This window comes from Zea mays, chromosome 3, assembly GCF_902167145.1.
Source record: "Zea mays cultivar B73 chromosome 3, Zm-B73-REFERENCE-NAM-5.0, whole genome shotgun sequence".
Lineage (NCBI taxonomy): Eukaryota > Viridiplantae > Streptophyta > Magnoliopsida > Poales > Poaceae > Zea > Zea mays.
Window position 1 is genome coordinate 205,351,779 of NC_050098.1, and position 20,744 is coordinate 205,372,522.

The 20,744-nt window shown below is 44.1% G+C and overlaps 2 protein-coding genes and 1 long non-coding RNA gene across 5 annotated transcripts; 2 read left to right on the forward strand and 1 right to left on the reverse strand.

Moving 5' to 3' along the window:
• Positions 1-1,909: 1,909 nt before the first annotated feature.
• On the reverse strand, positions 1,910-6,474 carry LOC100283279 (dehydrin6). Its single transcript, NM_001156181.2, has 5 exons — positions 6,083-6,474; positions 3,217-3,397; positions 2,949-3,090; positions 2,797-2,866; positions 1,910-2,712 (listed from the first exon to the last, which is right to left on the reverse strand). Exons 1-5 carry the CDS (start codon positions 6,294-6,296, stop codon positions 2,546-2,548), a joined length of 774 nt encoding a protein of 257 aa, NP_001149653.1. The 5' UTR covers positions 6,297-6,474; the 3' UTR covers positions 1,910-2,545.
• Positions 6,475-7,487: 1,013 nt separating this feature from the next.
• LOC109944883 (uncharacterized) lies at positions 7,488-10,142 on the forward strand. Of its 3 annotated transcripts, XR_002750313.2 has the most exons (4): positions 7,488-7,863; positions 9,482-9,541; positions 9,635-9,708; positions 9,866-10,142. It is a non-coding gene; the product is annotated as an uncharacterized lncRNA (long non-coding RNA). The 3 variants fall into 3 exon arrangements; XR_002268190.3 differs by having other exon boundaries at positions 7,507-9,541; XR_004857351.1 differs by having other exon boundaries at positions 7,507-9,708.
• A 5,039-nt stretch (positions 10,143-15,181) lies between these two features.
• Positions 15,182-16,484, forward strand: LOC109945325 (RING-H2 finger protein ATL67). Its single transcript, XM_020551178.2, has one exon. It carries the CDS (start codon positions 15,391-15,393, stop codon positions 16,195-16,197), a length of 807 nt encoding a protein of 268 aa, XP_020406767.1. The 5' UTR covers positions 15,182-15,390; the 3' UTR covers positions 16,198-16,484.
• Positions 16,485-20,744: the final 4,260 nt, after the last annotated feature.

Genomic DNA, 20,744 nt, shown 5'->3' on the forward strand with positions numbered 1-20,744 from the left:
ATATTATGACTAATTTTCAAACAACAGATGGAAACACGAATGACTATATTAAGGATCAGCTTTAAGCCCTTATCTTTTTATCTTGATGATAGATGAGATTAAAGGGAGTCGCAAAGGACATATAAAGAGGTATCCATTGATGTATGTTTTATGTTTTTTATGAATGATGTAGTGCTAGTTAATAGAAGCCGAATAGAAGTAATTATGAAACTAAAGTTATCGCAAGAGATTCTAGTGAAACTAAAGTTATGGCGGGAGATTCTAGAGTCAAAGGTTTTAGACGTACTAAAACTAAAACCAAATATATAAGGTGTGACCTCAGAACTACTGCACATGAGAAAGGAGATTAGTTTAGAAAGCCAAATAGTGTCTAAGAATAACCTTTTGATATTTAAGATCAATGCTATAGAAAAACGAGATAATGATATAGATGTTAGTCATAAAATCAAAGCAAGGGATGAAGTGATGTCAAACATCTGATGCTCTATATGATGAGGATAACATAGAAGCTAAAAGACAATGTACACTATTGTGTTGTATAATGCAAAACATCGACCTAAAAATAACATATACAACAAATAAAAAAGACAACACATACAACGAATAAGTGTTGTGAAAACACATGTTACAATGATTTGTGACTGTACAAGACGGGATTTAGTCCAGAACAATGATATATGTCGGGATTGAGTTCAGAACGATGATGTATGTGATAGGCTAGTGGTAGCATCACTTAAAAAAACTTATCCGACCCCGTTTAAAGTGGTATGAACATGTTCAATGTAGACCTCCAAAGACACCAATACATAGTAAAATCCTAACATGTTAGCAATATAAGACTGTGTCGAGTAGTTCATTCATATGGTCACCAAAAACATTGTTTTGTACTGTGTTGTATTGTAGACTACACTGTTTGTAGAGTAGAGTTTGAATATTGACATGATAATGTGTAAGCTGCTGAAGATAGCCTAAGTGTGTAGTAAAATTCTAAGACATGACAACAATGAAAAGGGGGTAGGGGAAGACTAAAGTTAGGTCTTATTTGGGACTACTCTAGCTCAAAAAAATTAGTGGAGTTGATAGAGCATATCACTAGGTGTTCTAGAAAATCGTGGAGCTAAGACTACCTCCAACAACTTACACATCTCATACACATAGACAAACTTCACTTTATGAATAATGCAGTATACAGTGCAAAATAGTGCTTTAGGTGACCATATGGTTGAACTGCTAGACACAGTCTAAAATTGTGGACCTTTAGATGTCATTTTGTTTATTATTTAGATTAAAAATATTTCTAAAACTACTTAAATTTATATTATAAACTATAGCTTTAGATTGAAGCTAAAATCTAGAGCAGTCTAAAACTTTAACATGGAAAGAGAATAAAAAAACTTAAAAGCTAAAGATCTCTGGAGTGCACGAAAAACAATTATCCACGTGTCTTTGTCTTTATGTTAGGTTTTAACTTTAGCCTATCTAATTTTAGTTTGTTGGTGAGACTTCGTTATTGTTGAAGCATGTGTAACATGCTACATTCATATGTAAGGGCCTGTTTAGATCTCATGTGCTACCATGTGCTACCTTAAAGAGCTAAAGTGTTATTGGGTGCTAAAATTTAACCCTTCAATTTTAGCATCTCTTGTTTTCTTAGCACTCTTGTTTGGATCTCCCATTATTAAAGTTTAGTTAAAAGTGTAACGCTAAACTTTAGCACCATAAATCCAAATGGCCCCTAAATGTTAGTGTCAATATAGCACTCGTGCTTTAAGGTCAAGCATCTAGGGCTTTCCCCAAATATAACTCTCACGCGAACATTTTACATAGTTCAGTGCATTTGTGGCCATGGTATGAAATGCTGTAAATATCAAGCAACATTCAAGCAGTGTACGACATGGCACAACTCATATGTGAAGGATATGGTGTTTGAGAGCTCTCATACTTTGAGATCAAGCCTCTGCTGGGACCTTCACTCAAATAACTTTCACACGACGATGCATATGGATGCACACACACTTCGAGACAATGGACCAACATTCAAGCATTGTACAACATGGCACAATCCATATGTGAAGGGCACAACGTTTGAGAGCTCTCATAGTTTCATATCAAGCCTCAGCTGGGACCTTTGTCAAATAACTTCCGTGCAATGATGCATATGGGATGCACGCACACTTCAAGACAACGGACCACATTATCAAACTAGATCAAATACTATCATTACCTTGAACAGAAATGTGCACACTTCATTCACTAACCTAGCACTTGCGAAAGGCGCCAAATCAATATTAAAGGTACATGACAAAGTTCACATGACATTGATAGAGCGCATAATATATTTCAAGCTTCCAGGCAACTATGGTGAAAGCTGAAACCAAAAACAAGATCAACAGTTTTCAGCAGACTGTCAGTCACACCAAAGTTGCCCATACAGATTATATACTATCAACTAGAGACCAGGACCAAGCACCATCCTTCAGAGAAAGAGGTGACAGCTAGTGACATAATGTAGATGTTGATTCATAGCAAATACCTTACTACCAATCTAGTGCTTCTTATCCTTAAGGGGGCCCTTTGGAATCTTCGATAGGCACTTCTCATCGAAAATGGCATAATACTTCTTCAGTTCAGTCATAGCCTTCTCACCAAAAGCATCAACCTTGTCCTCATATTTCTCATACAGAACTGGTACAGTGTACAGTGCCACAAAGACTGAAATGGAGGCATAAAACTTCATTCAAAACTTGAATCAACACCAAGAGAAAAAGTTAGTAGCAGATGAATTGCGGTCATTACCAATATAGAACAGTGTCAGGAAGTTGCAGCAGCTCCCGAGAACTGAAAGAAGCCAGAGACCTGCAATAACCTGAAGAAAAAAGTGCCAGGCATCAGCACGATACCAAGAATTGTCTTACACTGGACACAACGCTGAAAGAGAACCAACATACAATTAGGAATTTCTTCAGATCACGGCCATGCCCAATCTCCCTTAAGGTAGCAAAGCCCCTGTTGATCTCATATCTCAGTGACAGGGCAACATTAACAGCCACATCCTCAGGGATTTTGACCTCAGGAATGTTCGGTGGGGACCTGAAAATCAGCAGTGCCATAAATTGAAGAAGTAATAAAATTTTGCTCGTGTCGTGGCAATCAGAGCAGGCCCTGTTTCAGAACCAGTTCGGTTTCATTTGAACATCAGGAATCCCAGAAGCTCACTTGTTGATGAAAGTGGAGGCATTGGACCACAGGAAGAGGATGGCCAGCGAGAGGATGAGACAGTGGCACACCAAGGTGAGGAGATGGTACTCCATGACCTCGAATAGGAGCCAGATGGCCGTGGCACCAGCAAGTACCCCGCCAGAGATCTTCCTGTTCCTCCATAGGATAAGATCGGCAGCTGCAAGCACATTTGTGAAGAAATAACCGCATCAGCCCAAACATCTGTAATTTCCTTAGAGCAACTCCAGTGGTTCTCTAAAATACTTTCTAAATCAATAATTTAGGTAGCTAACATAAAACTCCTCTCCAATAGTTCTCTAAATTAACTTCTAAATTTAGCCACTTCTCATCTAACCTCATTTCCTCTCTACATTTGGCAACCATTTATGTAGGTAACGAAGATAATTGCTGACATTTGTGACTTATTTTTTTAATGTGGATAGATACAAAACAAAACTACAACATATTTTTAGAGAACTATTGGAGAACTCACATTTGTTTACTCCCAAAGTTATTTAGTTATTTAGGAACTTCTTAAATCTGTGATTTAGAGAGCTAAAATTTACATAACTATTGGAGTTGCTCTTATTATGAAACCAGCTCCAAAAAGTGGCTTATGAGCCTATCCACGTCGTCCATTAATCTTTCGACCATAGGATCGGATTCCAAAGGCTACACGAGTGTTCTCGCGCACCAGGGGCCAGGCGGCCTCCTCATGCTAGATAAATCGCGACGCTTCCAGAGGATACATCTCCCTCTCGGTTGCCGGGGCGGCACTATCCATGGTGAAGAGGATGTCGACCGCGATGGCTACAACGACGACGATGGAGCAGCTTGACGCTCCCAACAGATGCGAGCCATTCTCCTCCTCCCTACGTCCTTTCCCCCTCCCTGACGCCACAACCGTGCCTGCTCCGGCCGAATCTAAAGGTGTCGGGATCCCCAATCCTTCCCCTCCTCTCCCCCTCTCCACAACACCGCAACTGTGCTCGCATCACCATCCCCTCCCCTGTCTCTTCGCCAGGAATCCCATCCTCACCCCCAATGCCACAGTTCTGCTCGCGTTGGCCGGATCTGGGAATGAGGAACCCACGGTTCCACGACCTCCTCTCCGTGGAAGCCTAAAAGGCATCACCCCCATAAGCGAGAGGAAGAAGACACATTCCTATATATTCTCTCAGTCTGTCCGCTGCTGTCTAGAAACATCATGTAATGAGGCTGGGGAACGATCCCACGGAGTGCCCCCGTGTCCGTCACCTCGGTTCGGCAGAGGCCAGCCACCACGGCTCGCTAGGACTAGGCCGACCTAGATGAGATGCAGTGATCTGATGGGAGGGATGGGTGAGCAAGAATTGGTACGGTAACCGGGAGCCAATCTTGATTTATTCCTTATGTCATGAACTCCTTTTATTTACACCCACACTTTCTAACTTTCATACAATGATTCGTATATTTAAAACAGGGCTAACTTATGTGCTCATGCTTTACGAACCCTAGCATATGTCGCAAAAAATCACCTAAAGTAAGAACTAACTCTGCAGCCTCTTGAAGCTCTAGATTTCAATTCTTATGGCCTAAGAAGCGTTTTTTATTTCATAATATAAGCTTTCACAACAATCAAATTGTTGGAGTCAGATTCTATAAATACCCAACATTTACTAACCTACATTTTTTTCAGCTGGTGCCATGACCATCACATAATGTTGATGAGCTTTTGCTTCCAAGTTGCTGATTGCATGTGGATTACCATGCATGGCTATTTGCTATTTGGTTGTCCCGGCCTTTCTTAGGATCTATTGGATGTAGTACATATTATCATTATTTAGCTAATATTTGCTAACTACTGCCTAGCAGAGTGGATAGTAGGTTGTGGAGTTCAGATCCATAACTAATGGATTAATTAATAAGTGGAGAGTAATGTTCCTGTTAGCCCCCATTATTTGGGTAGATAGTAAGATAATGGGGATTTAGAAACAATCTAAAGTTTATTCCCATCTGTTATCTAGACCTATTTATATCCATATAGCTAAAGTTTAGCATATTGCTACATCCTCATTATTAGTTTCGAGCCAAACATGTACTGATTGTATAATTTAAATGTTTATAGGAGTAACTAATTTGTTTTAGCTTTGCTATTTTACGAGTGTCAGGATGCTTAACTATTTCATACTTGCTTTGTAGGAATGTTCGATGCCGACAACATCTTGCTCTACCAGAAGGTACCAGATCCAAATCAAGAACCAAAATTTAGGAAAAAAATACGAACTGCAACCTTATCCGTCATCTTTAGTAATTCATGTGTTTATCTTATTTGCACCAAGAACTATGCTGGAGGCTATAAAACTATGAACGTTATTTGTGACATGTAAATAATACTAGCTTGTACATGCATCTAAATGCATATACGAAACACAATGCACCTTTTGTTTGCATTCCATGTAAATTATAAATTAAATCCAAACATTGCAAAATTACAAAACACACACACAACACCACGCGCGCATGGGCGCGCGCAAGACAGTAGTAAACAAGTGAACAGCCAACTAAACATTCCAGATCCGTTCCCAAGTCGAGATCGAACAGCGCGTGTTAGGGTTTAAGGGTGAGGACAAGCTGCCGCCGCTGACCGCTATAGCTGATCAAGTCAAAGGGAAATCGTCGAGTTACTTAGCAAATACGCTACAGATGCCAAAACCACGGTCCAAGCACTTTCCAGTTTCAAATAAAAAGGCAGCTTATTAACGAAGTGACGAACTATTTTGCACCAGTCCAAGGTAGCACCGCCCAAGCACAGATATAACTAGATCGGATCGGATCTAAAAAAAACAGGAACGAATCGGGTATACAAATCGTGGGGTCTTACGCTTGCCGCCGCCGAGGACGGAGTGGACGGGCCTCTCCCGGCCGAAAAGGCGGTAGATCTTGGCCTTCATGGCTTCCGCCGCCGACGCCAACGAGGACCCCTTCTTCTCGTCGTCCGAGTCAGACGACGACGACGACGAGTCCCCGCCGTGGAACTTCTCGGTGATCTTGTCCATCACAGACTCCGGCACAGGCTCCTCCTTGTGGTCGGCCATGCTCTCTCTCTCTCCTCCGCCGCTGCTCGGACGAGAAATCACAGTAGCAAGCTTGTTTGCCCCTCTCGTTGCTGCGCGGTGTGCTCACCCAAAGACGCCGTGTGCGTGAAGCGTAGCCAAGTCGTTTTATAAACGGCGATGGATGCGATCCTGACCGTCGAACTACGTTTGCACGGGCGCCCGCCGTTGGAACACCGTGGCTCGTTTTGTCCGCGCAAGTAGGGTGTCCCCACGGAAAGGGATCCCGCCGCCTACCCCTTCGCTAACGGTGAATCAAGGCGCCAGGCACAGATTCAGGCCCACCGGCAGTGACACTAACACCACACATGAGGGTGCAGAAATGGGGTAGTACTTGAATTGGGAAGCACGAACGCGTGGACAAGGAGGCGCCGCGGCGTCGGGCACGTCGTCGGGGAACGGGGACCCAGGGCAAGCAAAGCAAGTCAGGAGGGCGGTGGAGATCGCGAGGAAAGCGGCAGCGACCATTCTACACGTGGCGCGAAGGGGCCCTTGGACGGCATCCAACGGCGTGGAGCGGCTGGTGGACTGTAGGCGGAGGGCGGTCTGGGAAAAGAAGATGGTCGAAGAGAAGTTTCGCGAAGCAATCACGGCCACGGGGTTTGAATTCGGCAAGACCGACCAGGCGCCAATACTTGGTGGCCAAGCTCCTTCTAGGTGACCCTTTCTAATTTAATTAAAGATTTACGATAACGTATGCAACTGTTGTGCCAGCCTCGACGCCTTGTCGGCCACTCGCATGCCTCGCGTATGGCTCTCCATCTATATCTATAACTGTTTGAGCCATAAGGCTTAACTAAAATTACTCGCTAAATTTTAGTCACCGTCTATTTAGAAGAAGTGACTAACAGACATTAATAAAATTATAATCATAAATGTTGGGCGGGCGTGGGGACTAAACAAGTGGGGGACCAACTACTTGAAATATTGTTTAGAACAAGTGACAGGAATGGGGGACCTGCTACAGCACGCGCTAGGTGCAGGTGTGGATGTAGGGACCAGGTATAAAGCATGGGTTTTAGTCATTTTTAGCTACTCCTTGAAAGCTAAAGGAGCTAACACATTTTAGTTACTTTTAATCCTTTGTGTTTGGAAGTTTAGCTTTTAAACCGACTAAACTTTAGTCATTTTGCTTTAGTAGTATGAATCCAAACATGTTCTAAGAGTGTAAAGTCAGCGTCCACAGCTCTGCCCTGCCCGCCTGCTCCCCCCCCCCCCCCCCCCCCCGCCCATGTTGCACGCCCCGTCCCCCGTCTCGATGCCCACCCCTATCTCGTTGTGGTCGATCTCTATTTTCTCTCCCTCCTCCTAGTCACGCTGGCTCAGCGAACCACTGCTCGTCTATCGCTCCATGCCTCCCGCTGGTCGATCCGCCCAACATGTCTAGCAACCTCTGTTACACCGCCTCCGGCGACCACGGGAGCCCGTCGAGGAGGACAGGGGAGATCTTGCTCGATCTGAGGATGCAGGGAGGCATGCTGATGACCTCCTCCTCACTTGATCAGTGCTCGGTTCGGACCCCCTCTGCCGCCCTAGCCCTGAACCCTAGGTTTGCTACTCTCATCGGAAAACCTCAATCCCTGGCGCTCATATCACAAACCCAGATCTAGCTTTCAATAATCTTGCTAATTGAGCTAAGTACTTGCATCCATCTCCTTTATTTCATTTTGCTTGATCGAGGCTCTGCCTTTCCAAAACATGTATGTTGTGATTATGGATATTTTCCTCCCTTTTTCCTAAAGGATGAAGGAAAAATAATTCTAGATTTGCTATACAAAATACTCTTGTTCAATTTCACAAACTAGCGATCATGATTACTTAATTTTTTAGCTCCCTGATGTATTGTTTTCAAAATAGATTTACTATTTATGATGGTTTTGGCAAATATATTGATACCCTACGAAATGTAGTGCTAAAAATGCATGTTATCTTTTATTTTACTTAAATACATGACATTTGTGTTTGTATTCTGCAAAGACAAAATTAAGAAGAATCATATATCATGTTTCTTCAACTGGGTGAATGTATCCTCTTAGCAGTGCAAGTGATGTTGACATGTACGACATGCAATTGAGCCCCAATATGTGAAACGTAGCGATTTAAAAGGGCGATGATGCTCAACCTTATTTGGAATTGCATGTCACTGAGAACAAATAGGCTCATGCGCTTCTGCAAGCCTGTTTACTCATGCCTATGATGGTCATTTAGATGCATGACAACTGGCTACAGTCAAATTAGGATGACTAAATTGGGCAGCGGGAGCATAAGGGAAATCCTAGTTTCTTTGATTGAACAAAGGTTGTGTTGAGCCTCTTTTCTATGCTCAACTCATGGTATAAGACTGTCTCCAGCAACGTCCTCTATATACATCCTTTACAGTTTTCTCTAAAAGATTTCATCTCCTATATCTACTTTCTCTCCAACAACGTCCTCTAAATCACGTCATCTATATGTAAATACCTATATTAAAGACATTTTTAATTTTTTAATTTTTGTACATACGTATTTGTCATACTATCAAATGTATTGTACATATTTTAGTTTTATTAAACCGGTTGTTTAAAGTATTCAAATAGATAGAGAATCGTTTAGAGAAAATCTACATATAGAGGATCCAGCAGCGTTCTCTAAATTTAGAGGACCGTTTAGAGGACGTTGCTGGAGGGAGTAGAGGACGTCCTCGTCCTCTAAATTTAGGGTACAAGACCCTTTAGAACTCCTTGTTGGAGCTAGTCTAAGGTATCCCTTTTCAGTTTTCGTCCTATTTTTTGTTGTTTTGCCATGTTTGGATTCGCTTGATTCACAGCAAAAATGATTGAAAAATAATGTTTGGATTCGCTTGATTTAAGACAAGCAAAAGTTAAGCAAAAAATATTATATATTTATCAAATTAAATACGATAGCTTGGCAAATTTTAGTAACCAAGCAAATAATATCAAAATCATAGCCTATTAAATCTTTGGTCTAGCATATTTTAGTTTTAGAAGCTAATTAAGTAGGATGTTTGATACGATGATTGAAATTGTGCTAGAAACAAGTACATGCTCCTGGGAGTGCACATGACTCATGCCTTTCAATCTTTTTCCCGTATATAATTGTCTTAGACATTTGGACCAGACACTCATGGTATAATTTTCATGATGTTGGATTATTGATTGGCATTGAAGAGGTATCACCAAAGAAGTAGGCTCAGTGCTTGACTGCTCTTCTAAATCCTCTGTCATCAGGTGATTGTTTTTTTTGTTTTTTTAATACTATGGCATTAGTTACATTGAAACATGAGAGTCGGATGACGTTGTCGTCGATAACTCCGACTACAGCTCGCCCAAGCGCGACGATGGCCTCGGTTAGTGCTCTGTGCTAAATCTTGCAGCTTTCTACACCGATGTCTCAGGTGCGTTACTTTTTTTTACTGTTGATGAATGACGCTTGTTCCCTTTTATTGGGAATGATTTTAGAAGCATAATTGATATAAGACATATCTATTGCTTTGCACATTCGTCAACTAATCCATTTATGATTGTGGGATTGGCGTGGTGGGGCCACAATAGGTGTGTAGATGGAGATGGGGGAGGTGGTACGACCTCATGAAAACGTGGTCGGGGAAGAAGGCCACGACATCGTGTACCATAACATCTTTGTCAGCGCCGAGGTCATCACGGTCAAGGACTTGTTTGGTCACAAGTGAATGCCCTGTTCTTCACTGCCCCTTTTCTTTTGTACTTGTATCTTCGTTTTCAATCCCACAAGATCATGGTAAAAGCGAACTCATGCGTTCAAGATTAAAGAAATGCTAATTACTTGACTATATATTATTTTTCATTTAAATGGATTGTCATAGTTGCTCATCAAATATGATTGTGTGTCGTCGCAACGCACGGGCTCAACTGAATACCAAATAGAAGGAGAGGGGAATTGCCAGGTTAGCTTTTTTATCATGTACTAAATTTCTTTTTAATCTGTATGAAGGGAGTTGGATAGACTTTTTTCTAATATCTAAGGATAGCACAAATGCTTTCCTTAATATCATTCATCTGAAACTCTGCTGTTGTCGATGCATATGTAGTTCTGTACATGCACATGTTGCTTTTCATTAGTGCTACTGCTTAGTTTATCTTGTTGGACACTAAATGGCGAGAATTTTGTTATATGCAATGTTGCCAAGATCTGGTTAGGCATCGATACTGCTCTTCATCTGAGCTTTCACGCAGGCTCCTTTCTCCTTCACATTTTATTACTTTTGTTCTGAGGTACACATGAATTGCGTATTTCTAGGAGTATTGAATTAATTGTACCAACAATGGTATTTTGTGTGTATTAGTTAGGTTGTGCATTTGTTGAGAAATGCCATAATTCATTAGAGTTTCTATGTATCACCATATCATATTTTTTTACTGGTCAAGGAACTCAATTGGTAAGCCTTTTTCTTTTTTATTATTAGCTCAACATTAGTTATTAGGGGATGTTGTATGATGTTCGCTGGGCGTATATGCCAATAACACATGTATATACTTAATCGAAGTCATACAAAGTTTGACATAAGACAAACCTTAAACTATATTTGGAATGGTGGGGGTATATATTAAGATTATTTTTAAGTGCCATGGAGCATATATAGAACAATGAACCTGCCGAGGCAACAACTAATATACATAGGACCCGGGAAAGAATGCTCATGTATAGCCTTTCTCCACGACCACGCGTACCATATTGCCCATACAGCTACAACCACTATTGTTAAGTCTTCCTATATGCTAGCGACTGATCCAGGTCTTCAATAGCACCTGAACTTTTCATAGTATCTCGTGGAATGGAAGCAATAATTACTTCGATCTCGAGACCTCTAACTTCGATATTATATTAAGGTCCTGTTTGGAAACTCATTATTTGTGCAGTTCTGAGGTAATATATGGTATTTGATGATATCGTAGTATTAGAGTTCAAAAGGTGTTTGGTTGATACAGGTAAAACACAGTTTTAAATACTATGGGGTTTTCTAAAACCGTGGTATTTTTGGAGACTTGGAAACTCCACTCAAAACCTCATTTTTTCTTCTGTTCCCTCTACAAATACTTTGGTTTTCTAGTAGAAACAAACACACCTCGGTTTAAAACAATACCATGGTTTTACTACGGTAAGGTAATACTATAGCATTTGTGTCATATGTTATTGTAAACCATGGTATCTCAGAATTACATATTTTTAAAACCGTATTACGAAACAGGTCATAAGTTGCATGCATCAACTAGTTCTGTCGAGACGCTTAAACTGGTAGAGAGAATTGAACAATTACTACTAACCTTCTAACACTAACCATGCCAATCTCCACTCGTGATTATGCACATTCTGTAGGCTGATGGTACCAAGAAGACTCCTCTTCTCGTCTGTCGCCTTTTCCATTAGCTCTAGTTTAGGGTCTGTTTGGTTGGGCTGTGGTTGTGAAAAAAGTTACTGTGGGCTGTGAGCTGTGAAAAAAAGCTGTTGTAGGCTGTAAGCTGTTAAAAAGTTAAAAATCGTTTGGTGGAAACCACTAAAAGTTGTTAAAAATTCTTCGATATATGTTTTCATAGTTCCATCCGAAAAGTCACTAAAAGCAGGTGTAGAGGTGCTTTCAGATTTGCACTACGAGAAAGTTGGCTTTTAGAAAAAGCTGCTTCCTGGATCCACCCCTTTGGTTGACTTTTGGTTTTTAGGGGGACAAAAGCCAAAGCCAAAAGTCAAACTAAACATACCCTAAATGTGTTGGTTGATCAACCAACTGACCAACCGTGGTGGTTCACCAATCACCCTCCAGGCTCCAGTATGCATGCAATAGAACGGTCTGAGGCAAGCGTCCTTGGTTAACTGGTTCATATTCCACACCCTACGCTTTAGGTTTTGAGACTACCCACAACGGTTTTTTCTAAATTTCTTCTCCTGTATCACTTCTTTGGATCACATCATCAATAGTTTATCCTCTACTTTTTCATCTCCCGCAGTGGTTCCTCCTAAATACTCTCGGTATACCCAAGTACAATATAAAATATCATTTTCTATACATACTTTTTATCTACTATCAATTTTTCTTCTATTAATAATTAGAGACGGGTCCACAGCTACAGTGGAAAGGGAGGAACCGGTCGCGCGCTATAGCCAGAGAGAAGAGGACTGCCACGTGGGAACACCGTAGGGGTCCACGCTGCCGGCTGCCGCGTGCCCGTGTAGCCACCATACAAGGGGAGAAGGGGGCGGGCTGCCGGCTGCCGCGTGCCCGTGTAGCCACCATGCAAGGGAAGAAGGGGGCGGGCGCGCCGCAGCCGCTGCGGGTAGTCTGAAGGCCAAATTGGCGTTCAGGCTTTGCTGCAAAAATGTGAATATTCACCTTCGACGGGAGAGTCGGGCCTGCAAAAGGTGCCCTGGTCGCCTTCGACGGGAGAGTCGGCTCCAAGGCTCCAATGTCACGTCTCGAGGTTGCCGGAGGTGTCGTTTGAGATGGGTGTAGAGAGCGAGAAACAAGAGGATAGAAACGAGAGCAAGCGGACATTGATGGCTTGTCATTGTCCAAGCAGTGACAGCTATTATCGTCGTCCAGGTGTAACTAAAGAGTTAAAAGATTTGGTGTTTTTTTGTCCGGCCAATTCATTCCACTGTCTTACTCTGCAGTATGAGAGAGCCAATGGGCAATCCAAGGTCTAATCTTGCTGACCTGAACGATCTAGCTCCCGAACAATGAAACTCTGAACAGACGAGCATCACTAACTGAGCACTACTACTAAAAGAAACAGGTGGCGCGCACCACCGAGACTCAAAAAACAGAACAGGCTGGGTGAGAAGAATGAAAGGCTGGTTACTCACAGTCACAGCCTCGCAGGTCGCCGCGAAGCTACCCCGTGTTGCAGTTGCACCCCTGCTTGGGCTTCATTCGTGGGGACTGACGACAGCGGGAACTCCGGTAGACGTGTGGGCGTGTGGCAGACTCGGGTGGAGCGGGCAAGATAGGAAGGAGCAAGCATGCGGTGCGGGGGAGAGTAGAAGCGAAGCGAGAGAACGGACTGATAGTGGAGCCTGGGGAACGAACACTAGGCACGGCAGTACTAGAAGCCAATCACGAACTTGGGATATGCCGTTGGGAATATGCTGTTGGGAACTTGCTCGGGCGGTGTGGATATCCGCTGATCAGCATTCCAGAATCATGATACGGTTTAATATATTTTAATATTGATACGGGCAAGAATTAGTCGTTGTAATATGGGGCAATCTTCATCAACTGCGTTATTTTTTCTGCACTAAAAAAAACTTAGGTTCATTCTTTTTCTTTTTGTCTGCATTGCTTTTTCTATTGTGCACTCCTTCACTGTGTCCCCTCACTTCCGAAAAGTTTGACGTCTTCAATATCCAAACATGACATGGGGTCAACCAGTGCACTTATCTTTTATATAATGGAGAAAAAAAATCAGTTCCGACCTTTTGCATATGCTTGCAATTGCATACGGCCTTACATAATAGTCCACACAAATCTTGAAGTGTAAGCTATAGACTGAAAAATCACAGAGACATTGCGATTCTCGCATTAAACCGTCACTCATGTTTTACAAAAGTCTCGAGAGCTACCACCTCCAAAGAGCGACAAATATCGTTTATTTTCCGACGAGTCTCTTCTTTATGAATCAGTCTCCAAAATCTGATACAGAGTAGAATAGGTAGTTAGTTACTTGATTAAAATGCTGGGGCTTCTTTGGCCTTTAATAGCACTAAAAAAAGCCACTGCAGTTGCGCTTACGCGCTGTACCGACGGGATATCAACTCACAAAGGACGCAGATTTGGCTGTGATTTTCAAGCCTTCGTTTTTGTCAAGGCTGAAACTAGGACTGGGCATAAAACCCGAGCCCGAAGCCCGTTACCCAAAATACCCGAACCCGTACCCGTTTAGCCCGAGACCCGTTACTCGAACAGCTCCAATGGGTAACAAAATTGAATACCCGAAGTAAGTTTGGGCCTAATCGGGTATTCATCTGTGGTAACCGAAGTACCCATTCTACCCGAAATTAGGCAACACGCTAGCCCAGCCCATACAGCGGCACAGCACAGCCCAACAGCGGCAACTCGCAACCCTAGGTCGGTAGCTCCCAGCCTCCCACTCCCACGCGCTTCAAGTCTTCCCAGGCGGTCGGCGGCGTCCTTCCCGAGTCCTAGACGGCCAATCCTCCCAGACCCAGGCGGCGTCCTCACTCCAGGCACAGCCGTGAGTCGGTCCGTCCGGCAGTCCCAGCCTCTCAGGCAGCGAGTCCTCCCAGTCTCCCACTCCTAGGCAGCAGGGTGATTGTTGGGCGAGCTGCAAAGTACTAAATTGTTTGGCCAGCTGCTGGTTGTTGTTTGACGAGCTGCAAAGTACTAAATTGTTAACTAAATTGTGCCTTTGTAGCTCGCCAAATTGTGAACTAAACTGTAAACTGTGAATGTGCGGGTACCCGAATTTAACCCAAACCCAAACCCGAATTTACGGGTACCCGAATTTGCGGGTACCCGAAATTATGGGAACGAGTACGAGTTCTACTGTTGGAAACCCGAAATATAAAAAACCCGACCCGAAATTTCGGTTAAACCCAAACGCCCAGTCCTAGTTGAAACCGACAACAATTTATGCAGTACGGTGTCACAAAGGACACAGATTTGGCTGCGATTTTTTCTGGTTTCTCTTTCAGGCTTCAAAATGAAATCTTCCCGCGTTTCAGTTATTAGTCAAGAAAAACCCAGCGACAAGGTTTTGCTTTATGCAACACCATCAGTTGATCGGACGACAACGCGACAGCAAATCCTCCAAAAAAACGACATCGCCGCCGCTGGACACTGAGCTCAGCAGCATGGCAGCATTGCGCGGATGACCCAGCCGGCGAGGCCCCCAGCAGAAGTTTCCGTCCCGAACTCCCACCGGCCCACCCCACGGCACGCCCACGCGGACGCGGTCACTCGTCGTTCTCCTTGCCATCTCCTACTCTTTTTCCCTCAGCGCAGGCCGAGCCGAGCTGGCAAGCTGCGGAGCACGAACAGAGAGCGTCCCCGCCATTACTCCTCGCCGTCCCTCTTCCCCGGAAATAAATGCAGCCGCTCGAGCCGCGCACCCACCCGGCCAGATCTGAGTTACGACAAGGCGAGAGAGGGGGAAAGGAAAGGAACGCAAAACATCTATCACCAGTTCAGCACGACGCCACCTCCAACATTTACTCCGCTACCCACGCGGCCCCGATTCCACCCAGGGCACCCAGCAGAGCACCACCACCGTGCGCGCGCTCCGCCAATGCCATTCCGCCGCTCCCTACCGCGATGCCCCTCCTCTCCTCGCTCTCCAACCTGGGCCTCGGCTACTCCATCGCCATCGCGCTCGGCTTCCTCATCCTGTTCGCCTCCTTCCTGCTGGCTTTCTACTTCTGCTTCGGCCGCGGCGGGGACTACTGGGCCGGGGAAGCAGTCACCACGGCGTCCAGCTCCGGCCACCTCTCCATCACCGTCCCGCGCGTGCTCTTCGTCGCGGAGGGGTCCGAGTCCCCCGAAGACGACGCTTACCCCTCCTCCGCCGCCGCCGCGGCCTGCTCCCCCGTCGGGCTCGACGCGGCCGCCATCGCTTCCTACCCCAAGGTCGCCTTCTCCAGCAGGGCCGCCGAGGCCGACGCCATGTGCTCCATCTGCCTCAGCGAGTACAGGGACGGCGAGACGCTGCGCGTGATGCCCGAGTGCAGGCACGGCTTCCACGTCGCGTGCCTCGACGCCTGGCTGAGCCGGAGCGCGTCCTGCCCCGTCTGCAGGTCCTCTCCCGTCCCGACGCCCAATGCCACGCCGCTCGCCACGCCGCTCTCCGAGCTCGTCCCGCTCTCGCAGTACGCCGCCGACCGGAGGCGCCGCAGGTGATGGACATGGACACATGACACTGGTGCAACGCATTGCTCTTCCTTTTTTTGTTCTTTTCCATCATCGTTGGAGGATGTGAAGTTGGGCTTGCTTTTAGGATTTGGATATCTACAAAATTGTTTGGATGGAAATCACAGGTACCTCGATTAGATTTTGTAATGTAGAAGTGAAAAGGTGGAGCAAGGGATAGTGTAAATACAGATTGCCCGTTTCTGTGAGTATCATCTTCTGGTGATTTTATATGCTTTGTATATTGCTACTGAAATAGAAGTATTTTTTATTTTCAAGTCTCAACTCTCAACCCACCTGATCCCATCGAACTTTGCATTTTTTATAGTTTTTTTAACATTTCCTCAGTACAAGTACAGGTAGGGAACAATGATCTCTAAATTTATACTATAAAATTTTAGAATCATATCAAATTAGAATCAAACTCTAATTGTATTTATTTTTAAACTAAAATTTATTTATAGCCCTAACAAAAAAGAATTGGACCATGATCCATTAGCACTTGCACGATTTCTCGCTCCACAATGGTTGGTGAGCTGGAACATCAATGCTCACGAGCTAAACGAATGTTGATTTGTCTGCTATCTTCGTTGGCACGTGAACATGTTTATTCTCTGTCCTAGATATTATACTCGATTAATTTGCTTTAGCATAAGTTACCTTTGCAGTCACAATGTTATTATTAACATTACTCTGCGAGCCTCTAGCTGAATAAATCTCACGATCAAATATGAACCTCTACATGCGTTCATGCTAAAAATGAAATTCGTGAACTTGAAGTTCATGCACTGATGAAAAACCTGACCCGGCCTGCTATTTTGTTCCTAATCGAGAACTGGATTTGTTTTGTTCTGACAGCGACGATCCAAAGTCATGTTTCTTTCAAGCACATTATCACGGTACCCCTAGATGTTTACTTCTACCGGAGTACTACTAGACCTGTGTTGAAATTTTCTTCGCGTGCAGTAATGTCAGAAAACAATCTCTCTCTTTTTGTACACATACATTCAATTGCGCCGCACCATTTCCCTGCAGCATGTTGTACATCTGTTGGCTAGTCAATACATCGCGGTACGGTTTGACGCTTGTATGCTTTTGGGAGTACTCTAATTGGGTCCACTTAAGTAGGTGTAGTTAGAGCAAGTTTAATAATATATATATATCCCGTGATGAGCTTTATGGTATTGTTGTGTCATATATAGCTAACTAAAAACTTATTAATAACTCTAACACAATATAAGTTATATTTATTACTTGATCCATCTCTCACAAGAGAGCTTGGAGTCCACTTTTAATTGGCTACTAGTGAGGAGCTCACTTTTTCTCTCTTTTCCCTTTCTTTTATATCACCATAAATTTGATGTCTTTTTTTGTAGGTCACCTATGTCAATTTATTATACTTGTTCTTAGACCATCTCTAGTCCGTACGAAGTATTATTTCATATTGTATATTACACTGTTTAAAAAATAAAGTTTAAAATAATGAGTGAAATAAGAAGTCTACTGCAAATAGTCTTAACGAGGATTTTCAAAAGGCAGATGCGTTTGTTTAGAGCCCAGAAACAAGAACAGCGAATGGCAAACAAAACTTTACTACTCCGGCGCTCTCCAACAATACCCTGACGCGCTCACCCTGTCCCCTGGTCAGTGTGCTGCGCCACACACAAAACCATCCAATGGCGCCACCTCCGCCTCCCTCCGATCCACATACCTGAGATAAAAACAAATAAACCCTAAATAGTTAGCTTGCCTCTTTTATTATTCTCCGTGTTTGGTTTGCATTTTCGTAAGACTGAGCTTCGTTTGGATGGAAGCCTCCCAGGCTCCCATGTTTCCTAGTCAGGAGATAGGTTATTAGCCTGTTTGTTTTAGCTTTTTTTTGACAAGTTTTTCCAAAAATTCGGATGTAGGGAGGATTACGTGCGGAGTAATACGAGAGTCTATAGGATTTAGGATCTAGAAAGTGAATAAATTTCTACTGTCGTGACGACTCGGTCGATACTATGTTTAGATTGATTTTGGATGATTTTCACTAACACGGCTCTAAAAAAGCAAGTTGAAAAGTTGAACGTTTGACCGTTCGTAGAAACTTTTGGTAGCTATAAGATGGAAAAAAGCCAAAACAAATACCCCCTATGACTTTGGCGTGCTATTTGGCAGCTCTGGTAGTCTGTATAGAATTATAGATGTCCAAATAGACAACCTGGCTTGACACGGTACGACCCATTTAGACTGGTTACTTAATCGAGTCGCGTTGGGCCAGCACGTGTGCCGCGGCCGAGGCCCAGACATGACACGACGGTCTGTTAACTGTGCTAGGTCGGCCCATAAGCACACCGGGCGTGATAGGAACAATGCAAAAAAAATTGAGAAAATCGCTAAAAACACGCACAAGAGGGGATTCAAACCTTAGACCGTTTAGCCCGGTTACTTAATCAGGTCATGCCAGACTAAAGAGGATTTGATTGTGTTATAAGTTAAATTGGTACGGTAATGTAAACGTGTGTATAATATTAATATAAAAAAATTATGCTAGACCGAGCCGACACCATAGATCCAGATGGTGGTGCAAGCACGACAGAGCTCTAGTGCTGTGTCAGTATGGATTCATTTTGAATAATGTTGGACCGACTCTCAATATTATTAAATGAGTCTTGCTTTGAGTCGTATCTACGTACACCTATTTGGACAACTATACCGGTCTGTCATTTGGCCTACTCGTAGACAAGTTTCTGCTTCCCTCAAACAGCTCACGTGCGTGCTCGCGTGCTTCCGTGCTTGCATGAACTGTTCCGACTAGATTCCCAAAAAGTCGAATCCTTGTACCGATCTCTCTATATGATTTTGCCTACTTAATTCACATGACTACATGCTTCTTGCACTCATCTGTTGGTCTACGTCTACCGCTACCGCTACGAGCGTAGTTTTTTTTTCATTGCAGCGTTACGTTGAGACATGTTGGACATAGAAACTTTAGTTGGGTATTCCAGACCTCGTGCTCAGTCTACACTACCGGAATCAGCTTCTTTGCCGTGTGTTCTAAACACACGGCAAAGGCTATTTTACACTCGGCAAAGGCTTTGCCGAGTGTAACACTCGGCAAAGAACGCTCGGCGAACTGTACATCGGCAACAGCTTCTTTGCCGAGTACTTTTTGTCGGGCACTCGGCAAAGAAAAGTCACCGTCACGGCGCCAAGTAACGGTGACGGATCCTTTGCCGAGTGCCTACGACGACACTCGGCAAAGACTGGTCCAGTGGACCCCACAGCCAGTCCCTGTGCCGAGAGCCCTAATGGCACTCGGCAAAGAAGGTTTCTTTGCCGAGTGTCTGGTGGCCTGGCACTCGGCAAAGAACCCTCCAGTGGCCCCCTTTGCCAGTATCTTTGCCGAGTGTCTTGGCAAAAGCACTCGGCAAAGATGTCTTTGCCGGTTCCCAGGTTTCCTTCTTTGCCGAGTGCCACTGTCAGCACTCGGCAAAGATGTCTTTACCGGTTCCCAGGTTTCCTTCTTTGCCGAGTGCCATGGTCATAGCGCTCGGCAAAGCCACCCTTTGCCGAGTGTTACACTCGGCAAAGTGACCAGGATGTCCCTTTTTTATTTGCTTTTGTTGTTCCATCCAAACAAACAAAAGATATATATCATTCACATCACATTATATATCAAGCACATCACAGAATGAACACATTTATCATCAACACCATATATATCACAAAGTCTCACAAAACAGATCACACTAAAGTCAGGATCATCACAAAACAGATACAAGTCTGCATCATCACTAACATCACCAAGTATCTCACAAGATAAAGTGTAACTAACATCACCAACACTCATAAAGGTAAGTCTGGATCATCACAAAACAAATCATCAACGAGGTGGGCATCTGGACTGGTTCGGCGAAGGGCTGGACGAAGCATGAGGGTTGTTCGACGCCGCCGATTGACCCTGCACAGAGAAGAGATTGTATGTGTGAGAACATATGAATATATATCATGCAGTACTAAAATTTTGATACTCACAGGAGTAGTGAACTCTGTAGGGTCAGCTGCAGGGAACAACGGAGGTGGTGGAGCATGACCCTGTGCGGCACCAAGGCTCTGCATGTACGCGAACATCTCCGCCATCCTCTTCTCTAGCTCCTCACGTTGCCTCCTCTCATCATCTAGCTGAGTCTGTAATATTTCGCCCTAATGTTACGATAATGCAAAGAGAAGATATATAAAAATCAATGAACGATGAATAGATAAGGAATAACCTGGAGTTGCTGGATACGATGCTGTGAGGTGTCCTGCCGAGGTCGTATGGCTGGGCTCGCGCTCGTGCTCCTTGCTCGCACCTGAGAGAGAGTGGGAGTGGAGGACGAGTCGATTGCCCCGTCGGCAATCCAGTACCGCCCATGCCTCTTGCCTCCTCCGACCCTCATGAGGACATCTCCGTCGATGTCCTCGGTCCTCGGATCGTAATCTGGCCCATGGACCTCCTTGGCCATGGCGGTGTACTCACTGAGTCGGCTGCGGATGGCGGGGTTGGTGTACGC

Bases quoted from the DNA above. Each gene is read 5' to 3' on its own strand.
- LOC100283279 (NM_001156181.2), bottom strand. From the start codon at position 6,296: ATGGCCGACCACAAGGAGGAGCCTGTGCCGGAGTCTGTGATGGACAAG. The intron at 3,398-6,082 runs GTAAGACCCCAC...ATGTGCTTGCAG, and splicing joins CGTCCTCGGCGGCGGCAAGC to CTGCCGATCTTATCCTATGG. The intron at 2,867-2,948 runs GTATGTTGGTTC...TTTTTTCTTCAG, and splicing joins ATCTGAAGAAATTCCTAATT to GTTATTGCAGGTCTCTGGCT.
- LOC109945325 (XM_020551178.2), top strand. From the start codon at position 15,391: ATGCAGCCGCTCGAGCCGCGCACCCACCCGGCCAGATCTGAGTTACGA.